Source organism: Gopherus flavomarginatus, chromosome 2, assembly GCF_025201925.1.
Source record: "Gopherus flavomarginatus isolate rGopFla2 chromosome 2, rGopFla2.mat.asm, whole genome shotgun sequence".
NCBI lineage: Eukaryota > Metazoa > Chordata > Testudines > Testudinidae > Gopherus > Gopherus flavomarginatus.
This window is the reverse complement of record NC_066618.1, coordinates 258,884,617-258,900,658: the sequence shown is the minus strand read 5'-3', so window position 1 is coordinate 258,900,658 and position 16,042 is coordinate 258,884,617. Positions and strand designations below refer to the sequence as shown.

Genomic DNA, 16,042 nt, shown 5'->3' with positions numbered 1-16,042 from the left:
TATCCCTCAGGACCATGCTATTCAAAAAAATAAACAAAGCTACTCAAAATAGAGATGGTTATTGTTACAGGGTCAGCCATTAATGCACTCTCTTTTGAATAAGGACTTCAAATCATGTTTCAATCTGAACAAGAGAAATCATGTTCTCAGAACAGTCATGCAATGCAATCTATGCATAAATTACCAGGTCTGTAAAGATTACCACTTGTCTTGTAAGCATGAGCTAAAGACAACTAAACCAAATCTGTTCATAGAACAGCCTAAAGTAGTTCTCCCATACTTGCTACAACAGGAAACCATGTCATGCCACTCCAGTAATGTGACTTGAACCAAGACCAAATTGCTCACTTATTGCTTGCTGCAGTTAAGACAAGAGGCACAGCATAAAAGACATCTTTATGGCTTAGATATAAGCAGCGTCTTATAAAGCAGTGTCTAGAATAAGCTTTCCAGTCTCAAAAAACAACATCTCTCTGTTAAAAAAATATAGTCAGTCAAATCTAATAAGATTACAAAAAGGTGCTTTTCCAGAAGTAGACAAGCACTCTTTGTTCGAAGTCTGAGCCTCAATAAAGCTAGTAATTCTCTGCCATAAGGAAAATGTTTGAACTATTGAATGAATGGCAAAAGTCAATTTGGTAGGATAATCTGATTAATAAATGCCATCCATATGCCGCTGCTGCTATCTTAAGACAATTGGTGATGAAAAGAGAGGCATACAAAAATCCGTTCCATGTATCAGTTAGTTCCTAAGGTCTCCTGCCTGTCCCTTTTGAAGCTCCTCTGCATGCCCAAGATTCCCTGCTTTACAAGTTACACACACCACTGATGTCTTTTCTCTTAATTAGCTGGAGGAGTCCTTGCTGATCAGTATAAAGAAATGATCTCTAATCAAGAAGGAATTTGTCAGGAGCTAGGTAAAGCACTGAATGCCAATGCTATTAGATTTATGTTTAATGGATTGTTAAAAAGTGAGAACAATCCAACATTCAAAGATGCTAAAACCACAGGAAAACAGGATGCAAAAAACAGGCTGGGGATTTTTAAAAATCCACACCTCTACCATCCAGTCTGGCCTTGTTTTGGTCATCTTGAGTTTTAGTGATAGACATGTATAACTGGGGGGGAAAGGCAGGAAGTGTTATATGAATCCATGGGATGCCCACATCTTCAATACTGCATGTAGAAAAGATATACTGGCATTGAAAAAGGTTCAGAACAGGGCAACAAAATGATTAGGGGTATGGAACAGCTGTCACGTGAGGAGAGATTAATAAGACTGGGACTTTTCAGCTTTGAAAAGAGACAACAAAGCAGGGGGATATGATAGAGGTCTATAAAATCATGACAGGTGTGGAGAAAGTAAATAATTGTTATTTACTCCTTCTCATAACACAAGAATTAGGGGTCACCAAATGAAATTAATAGGCAAGAGGTTTAAAACGAACAAAGGGAAGTATTTCTTCACACAACACACAGTCAACCTGTGGAACTCCTTGCCAGAGGACGTTGTGGGAGCCAGGACTGTAGCAGAGTTCAAAAAAGAACTAGATAAATTCATGGAGCATAGGTCCATCAATGGCTATTAGCCAGGATGGGCAGGGATGCTGTTTCTAGCCTCTGTTTGCCAGAAGCTGGGAACGGGCGACACGGGATGGATCACTTGAAGATTACCTGTTCTGTTCATTCCCTCTGGGGCACCTGACATTGACTACAGTCCGAAGATAGGATAATGAGCTAGATGGATCTTTGGTCTGACCCAGTATGGCCATCATTATGAGGTCTAGATCCACCCAAGGCAGATTTGCTCTTCATTGGTGTGAGGAAGATCCATGCAAGTCAAAGTCCATCTTCATCACATCATCTGAAACAGCCTAGCCAGCCCAAACCCACCACAGCAGGCAGCCAAGCTGCACTAACACCTCTGCCTCTATGTCCAAGCATCATCCAGTTGTGGGACCGGATCCCAAAACGCCAAGGAGTTTATCTTAATCTGTCCCTGAATATTAGGATCTCATTTACTTTCTAATAATTATCTGTTCAGTGACTACATTTTACAGAGACATAAAAGACAACATCTCTGCCCCAAAGGACTTCCAAGTATTAAATTAGATGCATTGCTGGCATCATGGCTACCATGTTTTAAATGGAAATTGGTTTATGACCAAAGGCCAAATAGTCAACTGGGTTTCAATATTTTAAGTTTAAAAATATGTATTGAAGCTCAGCCCCAACTATCCTCTGACAAATGAAAATATTTCCAAGTACATGGCAGTGCTAAAAAATATATTAAAAATACACACCAGCATAAGTCTGTCAAAGCACAGCCAGTATCAAAGTGGTTCAGTAATTTCAGATGTTTAACAAGGTATTTTAAATATACATGGATGAAGCACTGGGATGGGTCTAGTCAGAAATGTAGCTAAAGTAAGAAGGAGCAGCTATGACACACTATGTTAGCGTTGTTTCAGAGTAGCAGCTGTGTTAGTCTGTATCCACAAAAAGAACAGGAGTACTTGTGGCACCTTAGAGACTAACAAATTTATTTGAGCAAAAGCTTTAGTGGATGTGCCGGATACTTAACAAGACACTATAAGGAAATACCCCACCCTCTGGTTTGGAGTAAATATGGTCCCCTTAATGTGTCTTTACAGTCTATGTATGTACAGTGGGAAAAGCAAGATTTAAAAGTAATCTTTGTTTAGAAATGCAGTGAGATACTCAGAGTAGCCCAGCAGATTAAACTAAATTTACTGAAAATGGACAATCCAGGAGGTAGATAAACCTAACGTGACTCATTGCTTCATTTTTCCTCTCACTCAGATATCTGTCTCCAAAGTCCATATCATTAATTCCTCTCAATTCAATACCAAATAGCCCAAAACTCACAGGCAACCAGGACACAACGAGTCAATACAGGAAAAGATTTTAGATTTAAGCTCTTAAGAGGTCAAATATTTTTCAGATGATACTGGATACTGCCCTAATATTTATCCTTTTAATGGCTGAAACACACGGTGTCATAGTCTGTGCTGTATTTTTACTTCACAGTACTCAGACTATAAGAAGGAAAACATACTGCGGAGATTTATTACTAAATTAATGTTGATATGTCACTGCACAGTGTTATTTTGTACTAAAAACAAGAGACCAATCATGTGCATCGTTGGGCTTTTTGTAATAAAGCACAGCACACAGATTCAAGAGATACTGTTAATTTCTTGTGCAAACAGAATCACTCCTTTTTAAAATTCTGCCTAATTTATCTCCATAAAAAAGGAATGCTGGAGGTTCTTGTGTATTCTTGTCTTTTTTTTTTTTTCCAGAGAGCTAATAGAATCAGACTTACAAACAACTACTTGACAATGCCCCCTGAGAAATGGTAGATTTTTAAACATCCATATTAATTCCTCTTATCTACAAGATTCCTTCATTTTTATTAATAACAATGTTTATAAAATCCTCCTCTATCTTTTCCTAAAGATAGCTCTAAGAAAACTTAACTGGAGAGGACAGTACATACTTACAGCCAGATACTAGAGACACAGTGAAAGAGCAATTATTCTTCCTTTACTTATAAAAAAGTTTCACAACTTTCCTCTAGCTGCAAAGGCACTACATACATTAAAGGCAAGCAGCCAGCACTGCTCCCCTAGATACTTTATGCTGCACTTCCATTAACCCATAAACCAAGCAGCAGTGATACATTCCCACAAACTGGCCTCATGGCTCACAGCGGAAGAAGGCAATAGTCCTAAGGCAAAACATAAAACTTAATACTTTACTAATTGCTGTGGCATTTTAATGGTTACCACACCATCACAGAAGTTCACAATTATGGCACTTCTAAAAGCAATTATAGCTGTAAACTTTAAATAGAAAGTATTAAAATATACTGTACCTCACTGAAGACTTGCTATAATTTACTGAGTCGAATTTTTATTTTTCATAATACAAACTCAAATCACTAGTTATGCTGGGTTATATCTTTTTAGTTATTTTAGAAACTATTAGCCTTAAATGGCTTTCATGAACGACTGACTCACCACTAAATAGAGATTCTTTATTGTGTTCATATTTAAATAATATCTAAACCACTTTCAAAAGATATTGCATGTGAGTTAATATTGTTTACCACAGTGGAGCAGTTCATTGTAATTGAATTAAATCGTCAGGGTACTTATATTTCATATTCAGAAATGTTAAAGGCCCTAAAAATACTGAAGCAGCAATGTAGTTTCATGTCATCTTCCCTTAGAGAATTCCAAAGCACTTTATAAGCGTTAGTGAAAAAGCCTCAAATGCTAGTAAGGTATTCTTATTCCCATTTTATGGAGAAAGAAAGTAAGACACAGAAGGCAAGTGACTCTTTCCCTACAAGGGATTCAAATCCTTGCAGCTGACTTAATTAACTAGACGGCCAAAGTTAGTGAAAATACATTTGTAGTTTTTGAAAGCCTACACAGCAACATTATACTAAAGCTTCTCAGAGAAAAACATCTGTAAAGTGTTATCAGCGGAAGAGTCATCCTTAAACCTCTCTCCGTTTTGAGGAGGCTCCACTTCTACGTTTCTCTCACAGAGGCACTCTTGTTTTCCCTTACTGTGATTTTAGATACCAGATTGCCTGGAATGTTTCTCAAGGGTAAATACTCAGTCTGCGCCAGGAAGCTCCTTTTTCAAAGTATAAAATAGTCTGACAAGCTCAAATTCTCAATAAGTTTATTTAAAAAATCCTTAAAATGAAAAGAGGCAAGCTGAGATAAACAACGTCACTTTATGTGCTAGAGAAATAAGGGTATAAGACTTCAACTTTGCTGAGCTATTGATTTTTTTCCCTGGAGTTGTGATGCAAGTGTTACACAGAAAGCTGCACAGGGAATATAGAATGCAAACAAATCCCTCCAGGAAGTCATGTTGACTCCAAATTTCACAAACTTGAGAACATTACTTCTAGCCTCCAAGTAAGGGGGGAGGCAGGAGAGAACACAGAAACGTCTTATGGGAGCATTTTTTGTAGTCTTCTTTTACCTCAAAAAAGTTATAACTTAATTAGGTCATATGGTAGGTAATGGAGACACAAAATGCAGCCTTCTGGGGCAAGTAAGTGCTGTAACTAAATCTGTCAACTCACAAGGGCATTTTCAGGAACAGGGATTTGACTTATTTTGTAAGGCAACAATTCCCTTCACTGCAGAAGAACCGAGGAAAGAATGAGAGGCAGGGCAGTGTATTGGAGAGCAAATCAGAAAACACATATAGTTCCTAAACCAGAGCATAGGAGTCAACTGAATACCAAATTCCTACTACTTGGGTGGGAGAAGGGGGGAGGAAAAGCAGGAGACAGCAGTGCAACCACTTAAAGACCAAAAGTCTTCCACTGTCCTGAGCACCACTGTTACAGCCCAGAGGAATCCCTGGAGGTTTCTACAGCTGAAAAGCCTATTACTAACTGGAAAACAAGCAAGAAAGAGCACAAGATAGACATTTCCACATTCTAACTGTGCCACCAAATGCCCCTCTCCGCACCACCAAAATGTATTAACCAGGAGAAGGAAATAATTTTTGCAAGTCACAAACCTCCGAAAAGATATGATAGGACAGTAATTTCTGTCAGAACCTTATACACCGCGAGCTTAATCTAAATGCAATACGATTTTCAAATTTCTTTTTAGTGCAAGGCTGTGTGAATTCTGAGCCCCATCCTATCACGTTCGCCTTCAGTCCACCACCAACTCTGCAGCAGCGGAGCCCGGAAAAACACTAAACTTTATCTTCTAGGGTGCGAGGGTCACACCAAGGAGAGTCAAGTCTCTCTCACACACTCTCCCCCCTGTCCCCCCCCCGGCCCCAACCACGGGCTGGCCTAGGGTTTGTTTTTGTTGTTAAGAAAAGAAGTCTTCAACTACCAACAGATGTCTGTGCGAATCATAATGTACAGCCCCCGCAAAGGGGGAAAAACACACTCTTGGATGGATCATCAAAGTGACTTCAGCAGACTGCTGCTCAGCAGATGTAGCAGCAGCTCGTCCTTCCCCCCAGCAGGGCTAAAGCCCCTTTCCTGAGCCAGTATGGAAGAAGCGCGTTTCTCCCCAAGGCAGCTTTGAGGCTCGTCTGTCTCTTTACACACACACACCCCAAAGTCTCCCACCAGAATGGGAGGGGGGGATTACTGCACAATCCCCTTCTCCTCAGGACTTTGCCTAGTCACTGCAAAGACTCAACAGGAGGGACGAATCTCTGTACATCTGCAGAGTAACTCCTGCCCCTCTCGGAACTACATGGTGCCCGGCTGGGATACAGGCTTGTTTATCTGCAGCTTTCCCAAGAAAGCCACGCAGGGTTGGCGCTGCCACCCCCAGGGAAACCCCGTCCCTCACTCCCACCCAACTTACCGACTCCCCGGACACGTAGGCCACCAAGCCACAAGTGAGCAGTATCCACGCGCTCCGCATTATTCCCGGGGTGCAGGCGAGGCAGCTGCCGCTTCAGGCAAAACCCAGGCGCCGAGCGATCCCCGGCTGCTTTGCCACCACCAGAGCCCACAGCACCAGCAGCAGAGACCCCGGGCGCTCCGCTCTGCTCCCTCCCTCCCGCAGCCGCCTCTGGCGCCGCCGCTTCTCACTTGTTGGCTGCCTGCAGACAGGAATCCCACTAGACACAGGGCGGAGTTGGTTGGTCGGGGGGATGTCTCTCTCCTGCCCGGGAGGATTTTATTTTTCCTGACACAGTTTCAGCTGCATCAATAAATGAGGGAACAAAAGTTTGGGAGCGCAGAGGCAGCGGCTGGGAGAGCAGAGCTTTGCAGGTCGCTATCTGCTCCCTTCTCCCTCAGGCCAGAGTCTGCCTCCTCCTCTGCGTGTGAGACGAGGCAGCAGTGCGACTCCTAGTTAAACCCAGGAGAAATTCCTGCAGGATTACAGCACCGATTGGCAGCTCAGGCAGCCAGTGGGAGGAGGGAGGATTTGCTGCAGCAGCAGCTCTCATTTCTCCTGCCACACATCCAAGCAACTTTTGGTTTTGGTGTCCCCCCACCATTTTTTTTTTGCCCTCGTTAATACAAATGGAATTGGGCCACTATAAAAGAATAATCTAGTGCCTGGTCTACACTACGTGTTTAAACCGAATTTAGCAGCGTTAAACCAATTTAACCCTGCACCCGTCCACACAGTGAGGCCCTTTATATCAATATAAAAGGCTCTTTAAACCGATTTCTGTACTCCTCCCCGACAAGAGGAGTAGTGCTGAAATTGGTATTGCCATGTTGGATTAGGGTTAGTGTGGCTGCAAATCGACAGTATTGGCCTCCGGATGGTATCCCACAGTGCACCATTGTGCCTGCTCTGGAAAGCAATCTGAACTCAGATGCAGTGGCCAGGTTGACAAGAAAAGTCCCGCGAACTTTTGAATTTCATTTCCTGTTTCCCTAGCGTGGAGCTCTGATCAGCACGGGTGACGAGGCAGTCCCAAATCCAAAAAGAGCTCCAGCATGGACCGTACGGGAGATATTGGATCTGATCGCTGTATGAGGAGACAAATCTGTTCTATCAGAGCTCCATTACAGAAGACGAAATGCCAAAGCATTTGAAAAAATCTTCAGGCTATGATACAGAGTCCACAGCACAGTGCTGTGTGACAAGCGTAATGGAAAGCCAAAGAATCAAATGGACGCTCATGGACGGAGGGAGGGAGGAGGTACTGCATTCTTGGCTGAGCTCCCAATGCCTGAAGGGTCAAAAACATTTTCCCGGGTGTTTCAGGGTATATGTCGTCAATTTACACCCTACCCCCCCCCGAAAGAAAAGGGAAAAAAATGTTCCTTGCCTTTTTTCAGTGTCACCCTATGTCTACTGCATGCTGCTGGTAGACGGGGTGCTGCAGCGCTGAACACCAGCATCTCCTTCCCGGTGGCAGATGGTACAATATGACTGATATTCATCGTCATCATCAGCCCGTGAGTGCTCCTGGCTGTGTGGTCGGCTGGGGGCGCCTGGGTAAAAATGAGAATGACTCCTGGTCATTCCCAGCAGATGGTACAGAGCGGCTGGTAACCGTCTTCATCATAGCAACTGGAGGCTGAGCTCCATCAGCCCTCCCCCCACCCCCCACCCCTTTCATGTCTAAAGAAAAGATTCTCTACTGCCTGGACTATCACAGCAGAGGGAGGCTGGGCTCCTCTCCTCCCCCACCCACCCTTTAATGTCCAGCCTGGACTATCATAGCAGCTAGAGGCTTCCTCCTCCTCATTTTATCTCACTAAAAAGTCAGTGTTTATTATTCCTGCATTCTTTATTACTTCATCACACAAATGGGGGGACACTGCCACAGTAGCCCAGGAGGGTTGGGGGAGGAGGGAAGCAACGGGTGGGGTTGTTGCAGGGGCACCCCCTAGAATGGCATGCAGCTCATCATTTCTGTAGGATCTCTGGGGCTCTGACACGGAGCGGCTGTGCTCTCTGGTTCTCTAGTACACTTGCCCCATATTCTAGGCAGGACTGACTCTACTTTTAGACAAAACATAAAGAAGGGAATGACTCAGGGAGTCATTCCCATTTTTATCCATGCGCCCCCGGCCGACCTCAGCGAGGCCAGCCAGGAGCTCCCATGACAGCAGCAGATGGTACAGAACGACTGATAACCATCATCTCATCGCCAATTTACAATGGCATGGAAGACGGTGCAATAGGGATGGTAACCATCTCTGCTACCTTGCAAAGGCAAATGAATGCTGCTGTGTAGCACTGCAGTACCGCGTCTGTCAGCAGCATCCAGTACACACATGGTGACAGTGACAAAAGGCAAAACGGGCTCCATGGTTGCCATGTTATGGCGTCTGTCAGGGCAATCCAGGGAAAAAGGGCGCGAAATGATTGTCTGCTGTTGCTTTCACAGACGGAGGATTGAGAAATGACATTTACCCAGAATTACCCACGACACTGTTTTTGCATTGGGATCTCAACCCAGAATTCCAATGAGCGGGAGAGACTGCGGGAACTATGGGATAGCTACCCCCAGTGCAACGCTCCAGAAATCGATGCTAGCCTCGGTACATGGACACACACTGCTGAATTAATGTGCTTAGTGTGGCCGCGTGCACTCTACTTTATACAATCTGTTTTACAAAACCGGTTTATGTAAAATCGGAATAATCCCGTAGTGTAGACATACCCATGGAAAGATTCTTTTTTATGACTCTGCAATCTGACTTTTTTTTCATGCTTTCAGATCCTTGTTTGGAGTGGTGATCTCCCTGACCCCATCCCTCATTACATGTTACAATATGTTAACATCAAAGCGTGCAGCATTGCCAACCCCAAGCATTCCAACATCATGACACTGGCTCAAAAACAAAACAAAACACAAGATTGTTGAAGGCTAGCATTTTGAGGTCTTTTTATTTGCTCTTTGGAGTTCAGGTTGTCAAGCTTTTCTATAAAAGCAGCAAAGAGTTCTGTGGCACCTTATAGACTAACAAATGTATTGGAGCATGAGCTTTCGTGGGTGAATATCCACTTCGTCAATGCATCCGATAAGTTTGTTAGTCTATAAGGTGCCACAGAACTCTTTGCCGCTTTTACAGATCCAGACTAACACGGCTACCCCTCTGAAGCTTTTCTATATGACTGAGGGCTCGACATTTACTTTAACAAAAATGAAATCTGAGCTTCAGTTGTAATCCTACAAAATCCAGGAACTGGGGCTTTTAAAAGGACAAATAGTACAGTAAACCCTGCGATAAATATTGCAACACCTGGCAACCCTATGAACACATACTTTGAATAGACAGTATCCATGATCTGTAATGGCCATGGGGTGTTTGGATACTAACTGGGAAAGCACACAGTTTCACCCCCTTCTACAAATTGCCCCATGTGACTTAATTCAGGAAAGCTTATGCTTAAATAAATGTGTTCATCTCTGGTGCCACAAGTACTCCTGTTCTTAATTCAGGAAATAATGGTTGAAATTCTGTGGCCTATATTATGCAGGAGATCAGATTAGATGATCATAATGGTCCCTTCTGTCTTAAAAATCTCTGAAGACTCAGGATGGTGGAGAAGAAAGCTCAGTAAGGTTCTCCTTGCAGAGTTTTCCACAAATCCTGTGTCTCCTCCCCACACTCCATGGCTTGGACACTGAGGGTATATCTACACTGCAACAAAAACCCTGAAGAATTGAGTCTTGGAGCCTGGTTCAACTGGGTCACTACTCCCTGGTCTCATGGCTTTCTTCGAGCATAACCCTACCAGCACAAAGTTCATGCAGTCCAAATGTAACCACTGCCCCTTCCCCCACCAAATCCCAATCAACTCTTCCTCACACATAGATCCACAGAGGGGCCCTGTGGCAGGAACTGAGGCAACTGGGTTGTGGAGCAACTCTCTTCCATACCAGAGCAGAGGAACTATTTTGAGTCTCCTCCCTCCATGTATGGATAGGATCCTGAGAGAACATAATAGTAATAATACTTGTCTAAATACTGATTTTCAGAACATATCTTGTCATCAGTTTTTACATAGCACTCCCTTCTGAAATCCACTTTGGCCTCTTTTTTTTTACATCTTCAAAGCTTTGCACTGTACAATCATTAACCAATCAATGGAGAGTTTTGAATAAAAACTGATTGCAAAAATATATCACATCATCTTCAAAGCACACAGTTAACATTAAGGCCCTGATCTTGTGATGTGATGTTGGTAGGCAGTCCCCTGCAACTGCATGATGCCAGTGGGTTCTGTACAGATGGAGGGGTCCACTCAGAGTTCTTGGCTGGACTGTGGTATAACTATTAATAATTTTAACAAGCCTATGAGGTAGGTCAGTATTATCCTTCCTTTACAACTGAGAAAAGTGAGGCAGAGGATTTAAGGCTCCCATCCTGCAAGCTGATCCACACAGCCAGACCCAAGCACCTAGGCAGAATTCCATTGACTGTACAGCAAATGTCCATCTGCACAGATTAGCTTCCAGGATCGAGGCCTGAATGACTTGCACAAGGTGAAAGAAGAGCTACAATTAAAACAGAGCAATGTTAGGTATTTTCTCTGGTTCCTTAGCAATTGATGTACATTATGTTTAAATGGTAAAAACAGTACACAACATTAAAAAACAAAAACAACATAGAAGAGGGAAGAGCAAGAAAGAAAACCCATGTGCAGGAAGTGCCATAAGGAACCTGAGTATTGTTTAAAAAAAAATTACTATGGTGGGTTATTTTAGCCTTCATGTGCATAGGTTTAAAACATTAAAAAATGTCATTTGCATTTTTGTTCCAATCTTCTTGCTCAGGGTTTTACCTACTCTGTTCTAAAATCCACTCCAGACCAAAAGAAAGGTTACTGTCGACTAAGGCCTTTATCTCGAAAGGAGCTCCTCATGGCATATCCCTGCAGTCAGTGGGGCTCCTCCTTGGCCCCGAGTATTTGTTGATAGAGTTTAGTACAGATTTGGGGCCTAAAACTTAGCATCTGTGGCCCTAAATCTGCAAACATTTATGCACATGCTTAAATTTACACACACATAATCCCATTGAAGTCAAGCATAAAGTTAAACATGTGCATAAGCGTTTGCAGGATTGGGGCTCAAGGTTGCAGATATAAAATAATTTTGTAAAAAAAAATCAAAGGGGGGTAAAAGTGACTGTACAGAACAAGAAAAGAAATAGTTCTTTTGCTTCACAGACGTAGCAAAAGTATGTTCTGAGAGCCACTTGCTGCCTTCTAGCATTCCTAACACTATCCTGCCCACAGCTCTATCCATAGTGCAACAAAAACATTTACGTGTGGCTCTATTCCACAACAGCTGTGCTACATAATCATAGCCAATTGTGCCTGCACCTGCTCCTGTTGTCGCCCTGATTTTATAGGGACAGAGGCAAGGGGGAGGCCCAACACGAAGAAGAAACAAAGTGTTTTTCACCCAAAGGAAGTGTGTAATAAGAACTACAATGGGAGAGTAACCAGAGACAGGCAACATAACAGGGCTGCCAAGAAAAAGCTGCAGGTCTGGGACACTTGTGATCCAAACCTTCAGTCATTAATCACTGTGTTGCCTTTGTGTTAAAAACAGTTCACCCATTCCTCTTTTAGACCCCTTAGCATCTGCATTATCACAGCAAGAGAGTTGGGTTTGACCACTACCAGGTTATTATAACATTGTTTGGATGGCTAATAGGGTCAAAGGAAAAATATGTTAAAGACATTTTTTAAATGTGCTTTAGCCCAGGTAGGCTAGAGCAAGGTATTTTCAAATCTGACTGTAGACTAGAGATAATGCCAAACTGGAACCCAAACATACATCAACCCTCAGGAAGATCAAAATCGGAATTTCATTATTTGGGTGGAGGGGGAGGTCTCTCTCTCTCTCTCTCTCTCTCTCTCTCATATAGGGTGAACAGACCCCTGAATTTGGGGAAAGTTTGGCCATGAACCCTGGATTTGTGACTTGGAATCATTCACATTGGCCAGTCAAAATATGATACAACCAAAGCAACTGCTAATCTGTCTAAACCAGGCTAAAGTGCAGTTGCTTGATAATGTAGACATGGGCTTGAAGGACTCTCTCTTTAGGATGTAAAGTGGTTTCTCTTGTATTTCAGTGAATGGTCATGGTTAGAGACAGATGGTATAAAGAGTGGGATTGTGAAAAGACACACAAGGCTTTGGAGGAAATTGGTAAAAGACTTAGATCAATGGTTCCCAAATTGTAACACTTGCTAAGACTCTGTAGAGAGCTATCTGGTTACCTGATTCTGGCATAGCTTCAGCTGCTAAATCATATTTAAATATAGCTTTAAAAAGTCACTAAGTACTTTCCTAATATTAATTTTTCATGTGGTCAACTGCTGCAGTTGCCACAGGTATGTTATACAATTACAAATGGGAGGGGAGGTGATCCATACAAGTCTGAATGGGAAAGGAACTGCCAACAGTACAATCTGTCTATTAAGATGTAGCCAAAACTATAAAAAAGCTGGAGAATGCCAGGTTGAAAACATCTGGAGAAGTATAGAGAGCTGATCTGAAAGCCTCACAGCAGCAATAAAATACGTGGTGCAGATTAGCTGGTTGTAGCCAACATTTGTTGTATAAATGATCGGTGGCTTTACTTCCGCTGGGAATGGAAAAAAGTTGGCATCACATTAAAAGTAGTAAGAGGTCATAAGTTCTCCTGGATAACTTATACAAAGAGGAACAAAGTATGAGACAAGAAACAAACTAGATGATTTTTTTTGAGCCAATACGGGTAGTTAATTATCTTAAGTAAACTGATTAAAAATACCCCTGCTATTATGTGACCCTCAGTAAGTGGAACTGCTCAATACAATCCAAGAATTATTATAACAGAATTCAGTACAACCCAGGAATTAGTTAACATCATGAAATTTACCCAGTCTCATGCTTTTATTATAAGACCACAAGAACAGTCCTCCTTTATGAACATACCAATAACACTAAAGGTGTTCAAGGACCATAATGTTCTTTTGGCTTCCTTATAAGCATGAAACCTAAGTATCAGGGGGGAAAAGACAACAGATGGATATAACAAACAGATTGAGGGCGATGGGGTGGAGGGACACAAGGAAACAATCAGACAAAACCTGCCAGCATGGAAAGCAGTGGTGACTTCATATCAGCTGCCTAAAGACTGTCCATTTTTTAAAGGTGTCATGGCAAAGGACTAGTTTCAAGGAAGACTATGAGGTGGTCTTGTTTTTACAGGGAGTTCCTCTCATGCTTAGGGGGCAGCATGGGAGAAAACTCAGAGGTGCTCCTTTGAAATTTAACAAATAAACTAAGAAGGCCAGCATCAATGGCAGAGCAGAGGTAAGAGTGAGCATCTCAGTAGTATACAAGAGAAAAGTAAGGCGGGTTTAAGCTTTGAAGAACCTTAAATGAAGATGAATAGTTTGTGTTTGATGTGGTAGAGAAGGGTGATCCAGTTGCATAATGCAAAAAGAATTAACATACCAGCCAGTAAATACAACAGAATATACTCATCCCATCCCACCCCCACAACTCAAAGCCCCATACCCTCAGTCCTCCTCAGACAGATGGTTTTGGCAGCATGCCTTGAAGATCAGCAAATTCAGGCTACTTAATAACGAAGATCTTGCTTAAGTGTTTGTCATCATGTGTTTACTTTTAAGTATGTGAATAGTCCTATGGGCTAAAGAAACCACATATGTAAGTGCTTTGTTAGACTGGGGACAAAAGTTGGGGAAGCTAATGCTTCCGGTGATATAACTGAAATTTTGAAATACTGTCCTATACACAGCAGAAGGGTCATGAATACATATTCTCAGGGCATTAAGAAGATTAAAAAGTTGTTGGGCCTTTGATGAGGGTGACATCAAAACTATTCACTAATCCAGATACAAAGATCACACTAAAACCCCTATTTGTACACCATGCTTAATTCTATTATTAGGAAAAACATTTAAATGTATTTAAATTAAGCACATACATAAGTGCTTTGCTGAATCAAGGCCTAAGTGTTCCACAGGAGACTCTAGTAAAATAAAACAGAAATGGTGAAAGAAGTATCCTAGTGGCCATAGTCACCACAAATCATGAGGTGTAGAAAGTAAACTTTATCTTCCAGACTATGAAACTGGATAGTCAATACCACAGGACTTAAATGCATCAGTTTGGTTTATCTTCTAAACAGGGTAAATTTTATCTGCCTGGGTATAATCAATGCTATTAGGCTTTAGTTTTTATAACCACAAAAATGTACCCTTAAAATACAAGATAATTCTTTGTGTCTGAACATTTAATTTAGAACCACTGCTCAATATTTGCAAAGAAATTAGCATATCTCCTCATACATGACAATCCCTACAAATGAAACATTGTTGGTTCAGCTTATTTTTATGAAAGATTGTATCATGGATATTGTTTGCCTGTAGTACATCAAAGAAAATACAGAAGGGCTTGGCTGAAAGATCTTTTCTTTCAGGTGCACTGCTGAAATTAATGAAAATCAATTAGACCTACATTTGACTGCTGTAGCTAATTCAATAATGGAAGTAATAACAGAGCTATCTATTCACAATTCCTGATGAACACAAGTAATTCCCATTCTCTCTTAGAAGTGTAGGATTCACAAATTATAGGTGGAACTGATAAGGCTGCCTATACTTAAAGTTGCCAGATAGTTCGCATTAAAAGACCCTATTGTCAGTTGCTTTTAACTTTGCCAAACTTTAACCATTCAGGCTAAAATTCATCAGGCTGATTTCTTTTTCTTTAAAGTTTCAGCTAAAATGGATCCGCTGTGACCAAGAATCAGATTAGGGATAAATACATTGTTTTGCCCATATTAAAAATAGTCTTCCAATGACTTTCAGAAGTTTTACACCTTCAGACTTTGGAGCAGAGCAGGGATTTGAAATTCTGCAGGGAGGGTGGCCCTGGTATTGGGAATGTGCCTTTTGCCCTTCCTGTTAAACTTCATCCTTATTTGGCTAAGTTATAATTCTCAAACAAAAAATGTCACTGCTCACAAATCCTCAGTAGAGACTTGTTAAAATTTGGCATCTAAATTCTCCAAAGGTTCTAACTACATTGAGCATGCTTCAGTCAAGAGCTGCAGGGATGAAACAGTACTTTAACCTGCATCTGCTCCTCTTGGCAGCTAAGGGCTGCTGTGGAGCTGGGCACAGGAACTGAGAGCAGGGAGACTGTCTCTCCTCTGATCTTCCTGCTCCTACTGATGGTGCCCAGGCAATGAGAGGAGGAAGATGTAGTCTGGTTAGAATGCAGGGAGAGGGGGCTTGCAGGTGCCAGAAGGTGGACAGCATCCAGTGGAGGGGCATGGATTGGAGAAGAAGGATGGTAGTTTTACTAATAATAAGTACATAAATAATAATATCACGTCACCCAGGGGTGCTGGAGCAATTTGCATAATGGGGTGCTGAAAGGCACTGAACCAAATTGTAAACCCTGTACATGATGTAAACAGCTTCAAGCCAGGGGGTGCTACTGCACTTCCAGCACCTATGACCTTACTCAGAGAGGGACTATGAAAATAAATACAT

General features: G+C 42.0%; 1 protein-coding gene across 1 annotated transcript in view; it reads right to left on the bottom strand.

Moving 5' to 3' along the window:
- The window catches only part of SDC2 (syndecan 2), a 97,832-nt gene extending 90,956 nt beyond the window's left edge, over nt 1-6,876 (bottom strand). Inside the window, exon 1 of the mRNA XM_050941382.1 lies at nt 6,396-6,876. Coding sequence (XP_050797339.1) covers nt 6,396-6,455 — 60 coding nt within the window. The 5' untranslated portion in view covers nt 6,456-6,876. The remainder of the gene's footprint in view (nt 1-6,395) is intronic.
- Between the last annotated feature and the right edge of the window lie 9,166 nt (nt 6,877-16,042).